At 41.2% G+C, this 12233-nt stretch overlaps 1 protein-coding gene across 27 annotated transcripts in view; it reads left to right on the forward strand.

The window, feature by feature from the left end:
- adgrb2 (adhesion G protein-coupled receptor B2) overlaps positions 1-12233 on the forward strand; it is a 162137-nt gene that overhangs the window by 42690 nt on the left and 107214 nt on the right. For all 27 annotated transcript variants that reach the window (XR_013627691.1, XR_013627689.1, XR_013627690.1 and 24 more), the window contains exon 2: positions 6015-6909. Coding sequence is in view for 23 of the 27 variants with exons in the window: in XM_078792013.1 (XP_078648139.1) it covers positions 6030-6909 (880 nt within the window). In the remaining 4 variants the exon portion in view is untranslated. The remainder of the gene's footprint in view (positions 1-6014; positions 6910-12233) is intronic.

Consider the following 12233-nt stretch of genomic DNA (forward strand, 5'->3'; position numbering starts at 1 on the left):
TTGGGTTATGTGCTCCAAATTGAATTGTTCTAAGTTTATGTAACACTGTATACTGCGGCTGCCCTTGTCAGTAGATCATAAATTAGTTTTGAATTAACTAGTTCATCATTGATAGTATTTTACATATTATAAGACTAGAACAGATACTCCACCAAATTAGTCATCATGCCAAAATGTTGTGTTGCTGCTGGATGTTCATAGTATGCGAGTGATACAGAACACCCGCTAAGTCAAAGTTGGGACAAGTAAGTAAGTCATGTCTTGTTTACATAATGTCTTCTAAACATGACAAGCGACAATGCTGCAAAGCAACGGCAAACTGTCATCGTTGACATGAGGCCACACGTACATTAAAACAGGCTATAATTACAAACTGTATATACTATTTTTAAGTGACATTGATGAATCATGTCAGGGAAGCTTCCGTGAGCCAATTTTAACCCCACATATCTGCTTAAACTCGTTTCTGTGCATTTGAATAGAACCATCAATTTCCACCATCCAACTGCAAAAGAGCATCATCTTAAGTTGATGCAGATATTTGAATATGTGCATGCCCGTCTGTGTGTTTGCCTCAAGAGAAAATTCCTTTCACAGCATGACATCCTCTCATCTTGGCTGCCATTTGTGGAAATAATAATAATAAGAGGAAGTGACAAGCTTGATGCTGTTGCTGCAGTGATAAAAACAGTCCAATAGCACACTGACTTTTAATCTTGACTGGGCTTAATTAGTTTTTTGGGGGGTAATTGCTTTATGGTGGAAAGATCTTAATATAGTAAAAAGCCAAATTTACTTCAACAAAGGAGGGCTGATTTGAAAGCCAAATTATAAAAAAATAAAATGTATATATAAAATTGTAATAGGGTGATGTCACCCTATTATAATTTTTATTAGTTTTATGACTGAAATGCAAGGCACTCGGCCGAGCAATGAAAGTCAATTGATACTGGAAGAACCTACACATTACCGCTAATCTTTTAAGATGTCTTCAATTTCAATATGTTTACATCAGTGTTTTGGAATGAAACCAGTATTTTAGGTAGAAATGTAATGTGGATTTAGGTTCCCCTAAATTCTAATAAAAGTTGTTTTCGAAGAGAAATTAAGATATGCCTTAAGATATGCCTTTATCCTTCCTTCAGTGGGGAAATTTGTAAAAAATGTTACTGATGTTCCCAGAAACAGCCACTGTCTGTCTTGACACAGCTTGTTGTGTGTCCATCTATCCATTTTCTTCTGCTTATTCATGTCGCGGGGGCAGCAGTCACAGTCGGGATGTCCAAACTTCCTGGTCCCCGGCCACCTCCCCTATTTCCACCAAAGCGTTCTCAGGCCAGCTGTGAGGCATAATCTCTCCAGCTTGCCCTCGGCCTGCCCCGGGGCCTTTTCCCAGCTGGGCATGCCCAGAACACCTCATCAGGGAAGGCATCCGGACTAGATGCCCAAGCCACCTCAGATGGTGCCATCTCGGATGACTGAACTCCACACCCTATCTCTTAGTGTGAGTCCAGCCACCTGACGAAGGAAAGTAATTTCAGCCACTTGTATCCGCAATGTCGTTCTTTCGGTTACAACCAAAAGTTCATGACCATAGACGATCGACCAGAAAACTGAGAGCTTTGCCTTCCAGCTCAGCTCTCCCTTCACCACAACTATCCAGTACAATGACCACATTACTGCAGCCGACTGCCTGTCGACCTCACACTCCAACCTTCCCTTACATGTGAACAAGACCCCTAGATTGTTTACTTGCTCCACCTGGGGCAGGACCTCATTTCCATCCCGGAGGGTGCAATCCATACTTCCCTGACTGAGAACCATGGCGTTGGATTTGGAGGTGGTAAATCTCATCCCAGTGTGGCTATGGACACACTGCTTGTTTTGTGTGTCTGTAGCATTAATGCTAATGAGCTGTGTTTGCCCACGCCTGTCTCCGACGGCGTGTGTGATTCAAAGAAGTGCCATTTTGCACTTTATCAATTTTTAACTTATACGAGTAGACTGTAAATCTGCACTTGTCCAACAGAATGAAGGTCACTTATCTGATACATTACAACAACATAACATTGAGTTACAAACGTTCGCAATGCTTGCAAAACTACAGTATGTGAGCTAACATTATGCTCACATTTTAAAGGGAATCTATTAAGCTCATTTTATTGAGTTGTGGACTCCTATAGAGCAGCTACACACGATAACCAGCACACAAAGCTTTACAGAATCTGCACCTATTCAGCTATTTATTTGGATTTTATGGTTCCCACAAAAACAGTCTGTTTTAATTTATTCCACTCACCACTTGCTTGCAGGCATGCCCACTCTGCTGTGGTTGGTCACACGAGCCACTAGCTGAGAATGGCATAGGAGTTGATCATTGAGAATACTATATTCTCACTACATTTGTAGGTTGAAAAAGCAAAATAGGTCCCCTTCAACAGCAACATCATGCAAAGTTATCATTTTCGTTGAACTAAAACAAAATGGTCAGCTTTACAGCTCCCACGTCTCAACCTGACTGTTTTTTTTTTTGTTTTTTTTTAAACAAAGCTGTCCTCGATTAAATGGTGTGCTCTTCTCGCTCGAGGGGTGGACGACAGGAGGTATTACACCCTAGAAGAATTACCTTATGAAATGCTGGAACTTCAAAAGCAACCGTTTGAGCACCTCTTCTCTCAAAATTGGAGGATAGAGTGAAGATGATAGATTTGTATCAGGTAGACACACCCTAGTGGCAATTATTACTGTTATAACATCATCAAAAAGTCCAATTTGCATAATAGGGGACATTTAACTGACTAATGTATTTATTACAAACCCAACAAAACAATAGCATGTTAGTGAAATCCAACCTATTCATACTCTAACATGAAATATTTCATCCATTGTGAGTGTCAGCTTTTGAGCATAATATTCCAACTCCATTCTCATAATATTGTGACTTTGCTCTTGTAAGTCCGTGACTTTAATCTTGAAATGGTATGATTCTTTTCTGTGTCGCCCTCACACCCCATCATAAACTCAATGTCATGCAAAACTCTGTCTTTGTAGCGTCATTTAGTGCTGCATTGGTTTTTACGACAAAGACAAAAATCAGATGAGTCATATTGTCACTTCGGTGCATTAAAGAATGAAGACGAGGCGAAGAGAAGATGGAGAGGAACGCGAGACAGAGAAAGATATTCCTATGTTGCCATCCTCGGAGATAACATTAATGTCAAGGTGGAAGAAGGGAAAGAAGACATCCAAGCTAATGAATATTTATAGTGCCCACAGTAAAGTGCTGTTTGAGAGTGAAGTGGGACAGAATGGAGCTGAAGACAGCACTTTAGGGCCTGTTCTTGCATGTATGAATATTCATTGTTCATTGTCCCAAAAACAATTTGCTTAACGCTTTTGACTTCTTTTCATCCGTAAAAATGCGTGTTGGGTTTTACCTATGCATGGTTTGGCATATAATGTTATGTGAACTTTTAATAGGTCTGTGACAGGATATTCAACAATTAACAAAATAGTAAACTGTACACATCCAGGTAAAACTGCACGACTCCAATTAACCTGTTCCCAGGTTGATTTCCAAGGAAATATTTTCAGTAGAATGTGATGGCCTGGCCTGAATGATGTATAGTATGTATATCATCTTGCATGTATTTGACAGTCTGAGCGTATGTCCAGAAACTCATCCTATAATAGACTCCATGTTGTCCTTGAGCACAATTCATAATATGCTTTTTGAGAACCCAAAGTCCAACTATGCCTTGCATTTCTTAAAGCATCATTGAGGAACGAAACAAACCTGGTATTGGATATCAGAAATATTGTACTGGATAGCATAGATTTACGGTTGTCATTTATTTGAATAGCTCCCTAAAGATGCAATTATGCAAGCCTTTTTTTTATTTGCTGGTATGAACATGTCAAAGCTGTCACTCAAATCTGTGTAAAACATTAACGGGAGGAGAACCTGGCTTTGAGCAACATACTGCTATCAGCAACATCGGCAGCTCTATTTTCCAGCTAAATTAGCAGCACTGTAGTCCTGTGAGATATCTCAATACCAGAAGGGTGAACTGGTGGTTATAAAGACCTTTCCGTGAACTCAAGGAATCACAACATTGCTACGTGTCCATGAGCTCGCCATAATTGAATGCACTGTGGGCCATCCGTCCTGAAGGAGGCTGTTTACTACCCTCAACCTCAGCAGCATGGTTTTCTTGTGTTTCTTCCACCTCACTTGCACAAGACTAGGTGGCTATGACTGTCCTATCCCTTTCGGGTCACCTCTTGACATGGTAAAATGAACACAGTTCTTAGCCTCTTTATCCAGGCCCGGTGGACTTTATGCTCAGTGCTGGAGTGCTCTTACACATTTGCATAAATCCAGTAAAGTACTATACTGCTGTGTTTCATTAACCTCAGCCTTAGGGAAGTGAAGTACTTGCTCTGAAGACACAAACGTGCCTCACATTGTTGAAGGGAAGAAGAAGGTCGATGCAAGTGTAAGGAAGTGCATGTCTCATCTTAAGGTTAAGCATTTGGTATAAAATGATATGTATATATTTTATCCACAAAGTTCAATGCTAACTAAAGGGCCCTTGTGTTTTTTAGCAAGTTCATTTTGTTCTGCCTGGCAGAAAGTCTGGCGGCTATATGAGTGCTGCCGTCCCTGGGGAGCTGCGGTTCATTGAGGATGTGATTTTCAACATTTGCCGCATTTTCTGGGCTATAAGATGCCCTTTTTTCATAGTTTGGCTGGTGCCTTGACCTCTAGTCCGGTGCGACTGAATGTATAATTTGATAATGTTAATCCATGCTTATTATCATGAACCAAGTAAGTAAGTAGCCCACGCAGACTGAAAATGTAATGGATTCAGCAATGTGGATGAGATCGAGAGCTTGGTGAACTTACGTGTCGCTGTCTCGTTAGTTAGGGTAATGTAACATGTTCTGCTTCCTAGGTATGTCCTTTATGTGCAACTTGTGTTTTTCTTTCCTCTTCATGACACATTTTTTTGACTGATGGGGCTCATACTTTGAAGCGGCTTATAGTTCTGAAAATATAGTACTGTGGCATTCTGAAGCAAAATATGATTTCCATTCTTCAGAAATTGACAGATTTGCAATATGATAACAAGCACAAACACAATCACCTTCCCTGTAGTACTATACAAACTGTACACATACCATTCTAACTTATATGGATGTTTCAAGAAATTATGCGCCCATAGGAAAACTGCAAAGTGATGACTCCATTTAAGCATTAGTAAGCAATGGTTGTAAAATAATATCATTATTTTTGAAAGAATATAAACACCAATAATGTTACAATTTAGCACCCTCAACATAGAATGTGAATTCCATTCAACCAGATTAAACAGTGTGAAGCAATTAGTCCTGCAGCCTGAATTTGTAATTTGCGTTCAAGCTCCTTGAAAGGTCCTCCATAATTGTATTGTATTGAAAGGTTTTGAGGCCATCATATTATAAGTCGTGTGTCTTAATGCTCACAGTACCCGTCACCCTCGCTCGCATCCTATTAAAAATATATATATATATATTATTTATAGATTTTTCTGAACCACTTGACAGTGTCAGGTGATGGAACAAACACACTATGCAGCAAATATGTGCTGCATAGTCAAGGTTCAATTTATTGTAAATATTTTTTGAGCGTTGTATGAGCTATGGTCTGGAGCACATCTGTACAATCCTTGGCGGGCCTTGACATGAGAAAGTACTAAAAATTACTAGTGATTGATGCACATTGACTGACGTGTGAAACACTCAATGATCAACAGTGAGGGAAAGGCCAGCCAATAACTATAATTCATGGATGCAGGACTTAAACATACGGCCTGTTTGAGTAGAATAAGTAGAATAATTGTGTGTTGGTCATGGTCCGGGAGAAAAAAAAAAGGTCCCAGTCAATTCGGATATCTTGCTTATCTCTATGTGCCTGTTGTGTCTAATTTAAAACACCCTATCCTTTTCTCTTGTTTCCCCCCTTCCCGCAGGACGAATGTCATAGGATGAACACTGCTAGTGGGGTGCATCTGTCTGTGCTGTCCTCTCTCTTGGCTGCGCTCGGGGCCCTGGCTGCTGTGTCCCTCGCTCTGGCTCCTCTCTCCGCCCTGGCCAACGTTGCCTATGGGGCTGCCGACATCATCCCCAGCACCGGGGTAACGGGAGCCCCGTCGCCTACCCCGTGCTCCAGCCTGGTAGCTGGGGTGCTCTATGGCTCTTTCTCTCTGAGGGAGCTTTTCCCCTCCAGGGCTCCAGGTTGTTCCTGGTCCCTGGAAAACCCGGATCCCACCAAGTATTCCCTCTACCTCCGGTTCAACCGCCACCCTTCCATCTGCCGGACACACTCCCCCATGCTGCTTTCCCTTGATCACCACCTGGCCAATCAAAGCTGTCCGCTACACTTGGAGGCGGCCTCGGCTCGGGATCAGGAGGTTGTTGATCTCTGCAGAAGCCAATCCAACGCGGATGCTCCTTACTCCTTCCTGCAGTTTGATAAGAACTTTGTCCAGCTATGTCTCACCAGACATCCACCCGCAGACAAGCCTCAGGTATCCAAGGATTTACTGGAGATGAGACTAGTCGAGGTGTTGCTCATCAACAATGAGAACTCCAGTCAGTTCACCTGCGGCGTGCTCTGCCGATGGTTTGAGGAGTGTTTTCGAACAGGAGACCTCAGAGACGGGGATGCTTTGACCCGAGACGGTTGTGGATTGACCCAAACAGGCTGCATATGTCCAAATCATAATATTATGCCACCTTCCATCCCACTGCTACCTGAGACACCTCACAGTTTCAGTAATGGATCAATGGTTCCGGATGATTGCTGCGTCACCGAGCTGCATTCCAATGATGCGATCGCCATAGCACCCAGAGACGTCAGAGAAGGTAAGATTGTGTGTGTGTGTGTGTGTGTGTGTGTGTGTGTGTGTGTGTGTGTGCTGCTTTTGTAATATTTGCGTCTGAGAACACATTTGGGTGCTTACTATTCTGCTAATGAAAATGTCCTGTTTTCATCCTTATTTAGCATTAATATACTCACAAAACGTCAGGGAAATTTCCAACCTAAAATGCACCACTGTATAAACCTTACAGGTGAATGTTATTTGCATACATAAAATACTTACAACTGCTGCTCTCGAGCATGACAGTCATGCATATCCCTAACATTTTGTGAGTTATCACATACAAATACATGCTTTGATTCCTTCTCAGGTTGCATGCACCACCACCTATCATTTTTAAACACTGTTTCTGAATTTTGTATGATGGCCTTTAATTATAGTAATCACTTCAAAGTGGACCCTTTAAGCCCTTGCATCAAAAAGATTTACTAATTAGGAGTTAAGCCTTCTAATGTATATTTTAGAGGACACCCTTCCCACCCCGGTGTGGCCAAAAGGTGTGGTTCCAAATTCTACGTTTTACACGCCGCACATTGTTGTGTGCCACAGATGTTTACATGTGCGTGGGAGTGTGCGCCGAACCGACATTTTGCAGTGTTAGGACATAATGGTATTTGACAACCATGCGCATACACATGGTCGTTCATACATCAGTGCATCAAACAAGAAGCAGAGAGTTCCTTTGTAAACATAACACAAGGGGATTTACATAACAAGGGGATTTACATGTGTGTGTGTGCAACTGTACACTTGTGTGTTGCAGTGTGTGCATATGTGTGTGAACGCCTCTAGCCAGAATAGACTCGGATAAAAATTGCGAAGTCATATCATGTATCATTAAATTTAAATAAACTGTCTTAAAGTGGAATAAGGTTATTTTTTCTGTGGGTAGATAACATATCTTTTGAGACTTAACACTAATAATCATAATGAGCCCTTTTTGCGGTGAATTTTGCTAATCTGCCAATAAAAAAATAAGAAGAAAAAGTCTTTTAAAAACTGGAGGATTTTACCTTGCTAACGGGAAGGTTATTGTTCCCGGCTTTCTGTCAGTTGGATGTTGTAGGAGGATTTTGTCATCAAATAAATGGGGAAGGACTGAGAAAGAGGCATGGTGTATAAGGGAAGAAAATCATGTTTTAACTTGGCCTTATGCACTGTTGCTTTAGAAAAAAAAAAATCAAAGGGATATCGTTTCCCTGTAGTTTGTTGCCAAGTGGCAGTTGATGTAAAACCCATGCCTGGAAGCTGAGCTGCATTATTATTTTTTGGTTTTTATATTTCACCTAAAAGGCACTGATTTCGCACATTTGTTTTAGCAACTGGTCTTTGTAAGACATTACTCAATGTTCAGCAAAGTGGTATGTGATATAAAGGAATTATGGCTTCCCACTTGCAAAGTTGCTTCGAATGTGATGGTTTTGTTTTTTTGATAATTGACTTAAAACTTGGGAGACTTTTATAAAGATGTCCATTAATAAGACTTATTGGTGTAGCTGGGCTGCATAGAGGAAGAGTGGTTAGCACGCAGGCCTCACAGCTAGGAGACCCGAGTTCAATTCCACCCTCGGCCATCTCTGAGTGGAGTTTGCATGTTCTCCCCGTGCATGCGTGGGTTTTCTCCGGGTACTCCGGTTTCCTCCCACATTCCAAAAACATGCTAGGTTAATTGGCGACTCCAAATTGTCCATAGGTATGAATGTGAGTGGGAATGGTTGTTTGTCTATATGTGCCCTATGATTGCTGGCGACCAGTCCAGGGTGTACCCCGCCTCTCGCCGGAAGCCCCCACGACCCTCCTGAGGATAAGCGGTAGATATTAATGAATGAATGAATTAATTGGTTAATTAATTATTATTAATTAATTTTTCTTACTGAGAAAAACATAGGGAGTCCTGTTGACAAATCCCATTGCCAAATTTTGCGGAATTAATTTCCCCTCAACGTCCCATTCACAGTCGCTCTGCTATTGACGAGTGAGCAGTCCACCCTTCATCCTTAAATAGGACATTGCACTGCACAGTTTTAGTGCTCACTGTACGAGTTAATCGCCTCTGATGAGAGATGAGAGCTAGTGATTGATGTGCTTGTGCTGTATCTCCAGATTGTTGCTATTTCACTTAAGTGCTGTCGATAGTTTCAAAGGGTGATCGGCTGCCAAGACGATGAAGATGACATTTCAGTGGACTCACTCAGCATAACAGGCAACATGCTCTCCTTCAGAGTGTCAAAGTACATGCTGGAATTCATCTTTCCCTCAACAAAGCATATTTCCGCAGTAGTACTACGATCAACATTCATATTATACAATACAGTAATCCCTCATTTATTGTGGTTAATTGACTCCAGACCCAACCCTGATTGGTGAATTTCCTTAGCATTCCTTGAGAGCAGTTGACCTGTTTACGACCTTCTAAATACAGGCTGTAACATTATCAGAGCCATCCAGACATGAATTAACACCACCTATAATAATTACACTAGTGTTACCTAATATTGTGGACGTAATCAGCGAAAATAAGCCATTTTCAGATATAACACCTCTGTGTGTTGCTGAAAATGTGTTAGTTGAAAGGGGAGCAGATCGTGTAGAAGTGACGTTTGCATGGTTAATGGCCGCAAAAGTAGATCATGTTATTGCAGACCCGTTGTTCTGAATGTTATAGTCACATTACTGACACTTAGTGACCAGTGAGGAGTACCACATTGCTTTATGTTTGCATTTTAGTTCATTTGGCCATTTTTATGCTTGAAAATATTCAATTTTAAAGTTTAAATGTGCATCTTTTTTGACTAACAATAGGCCACATTCAAACACAACACAAAATACTGGATATTTTAGAATAACTATGATAGAGTGAAGCTTTGGAATTCTAAACGCATTGGCGAGAGATTACTATAATGGGTGTCTGGTAAGTCATTTTCAGTGGATTGTAAATCTATACTGCCATACAAGATGGACCCTCACTACTTTAAAGTATATCCAAGTTTCATTCCAAAAGTATTATCCTTTGAATATATGGTGTAATAAAATGGTTGGGGTGTGAGAGGGGTATGCACTTTTGTGAGCCCTGTCGGCAGTTTCAAATGGTTGTCAGCTAGAAGATGATGACTTTTCAGTAGATTCACTCAGAATGATAATAGAAACACATCTCGAAGCTGTTATCATCGAAAAACATATTTCACCTTCTTGTCGTGCAGTCTCTGTCCCCATTTCGCTCAAGTCACCCAGACCCCGTCGTGATGTTTTAGGTTGGGTGAAATGTGTAGCAACATAAATGAGAGGGCTAGGATTTGGCTCGGTGTCTTGGGATCACATCACTGTAGCAGCTTTAAGCTGGGGCCAGGAGTCTTTCAAACACATCGAAACACGCAGTTGATACGATACCTCTGTGGTGGAACACTGTTTCATTCCTGGTAATTAGAGCAGACGGCAGTGTGTGTATTTGTGTGTATGGTGTGCGTGGCAGTATGGGTGAGATGTGGTATTTGTTTTCACACTGTGCAGGCTGGCACACAGGACATACAGGCGTTTTAATAACCCAGTAAGTCGACCCAACACACCGACTGTGAGTAACGCACGTTCTCTGATGTACGCCTCTGTTGATGAACATGAGTAATTGTGCGCCTACCAACTCTTGCATACTTTTTTTTTTTTTTCAATAAAATGAATGAAGTGCATGTGTGAAAGACTGTCTGCTGGGGGGTGACTAAGGCAACGAGATTAGTATTCTGTGCTCATGAGCGATGGCTCTCTTTCTGACCAGGATCAGTACTGAGCCTCTTTATGCTCATGGAAAAGGCCCTTGCGCGCGCACACACACACACACACACACACACACAGTTGTCCTTTTTTTTGCACATTGCACTCATTAAGCATATTTCTGTGTACAGTACATTATCAGCTATAATTGCACTTAGCAATCACAATGTAATTATGTAATTCATAAATCACAAGACACTCAGTTAGGTACAGCTGCACAATCTCATCTTATTCGGGACTCATTTAAAATAATGGTTGGAATTATAATTTGCCAAAAACACTGATAAGACCTCTCAGTATGGTGTATGTATTTTTAATTTATGTCCATAGGTATGAATGTGAGTGAATGGTTGTTTGTCTATATGTGCCCTGTGATTGGCTGGCGACCAGTCCAGGGTGTACCCCGCCTCTCGCCTGAAGACAGCTGGGATAGGCTCCAGCATACCCGTGACCCTAGTGAGGATAAGCGAATAAAATAAATGAAGGAATGAAAATAAAACCCATACAGTAACCTTTATACATCTTTACTCTTAGTATTTATGTTGCAGGGACTCAAGACAGCCGCTCGCTAGCAAGCTTGCAAACAACCAGCTTGCCTCAAATGTATTTCTTGTGAACGTAAAGCAAAAAACTTACCATTCCCACATTGAATGGGAGGAGAACCATTTTTCACTTTGTACATGCCATGGCTGACTTTATACAGTGAGTGCAGGGTAATGTAATGTAAGGTAATAGCTCAATGTGTTACTGCTGCCTAGTGACCAGAATACTACATATCACTTGTATTTCAATAAATAATAATTTAAAAAAATAATAGACCATAGTCTACCAAGAAACAACCATTCATAATAGGTGATTTTTAATAGCTGTCAGCTGGGATAGGCTCCAGCACCCCCCGCGACGCTCGTGAGGAAAAAGCGGTAGAAAATGAATGAATAATAGCTGTCAATGAACTTGATCATCGATTAATCATGGATTAACACAAATAACCTGAGTCTGTTTCATAATCACTTGTTCATTTAGCCTTCGAGTTAAGGTAGTTTTGTTCTTCCAAATGAATGCAAATCGTCTGTCTTTTGATGTTTTCTTCTGACAGGCTGTACACATCAATGAGAGAATGTTTTATCATGTGTCAATGGTGACTCGTGTTCCAATTCCCGTTTCTTGTTCAAATCAAATGTTTTGTGTCAAACTACAGTATGTCAGGGTTTTGCTCTTACCTAATGCCTTTGTTTCTGACATTCTAACATGCACACACACACATACACACGCACGCACACAAGAGAAAAACACTAAGCAAAATGTCAGACATGCCATTGAGATTTGCATGGTTGGAGTTTGACAACAGAATATTTTTATACTGTCACGCAAAGTGAACTTCAAGCAGGTCCACACCTACACACACACAAACACACACGACTAAAATGTCCACATGAAGTGAACTGAACCGTCCAAACAAAGGTGTGATGCAAAGAGTTGTGCTACACTGAGTTAGACTGTTAAGCCTACACACAAACACACACACACACACACATGCACGCACGC

This window comes from Doryrhamphus excisus, linkage group LG7, assembly GCF_037039965.1.
Source record: "Doryrhamphus excisus strain RoL-2023G ecotype Guam linkage group LG7, RoL_Dexc_Guam_v1.1, whole genome shotgun sequence".
Taxonomy (NCBI): Eukaryota; Metazoa; Chordata; class Actinopteri; order Syngnathiformes; family Syngnathidae; genus Doryrhamphus; species Doryrhamphus excisus.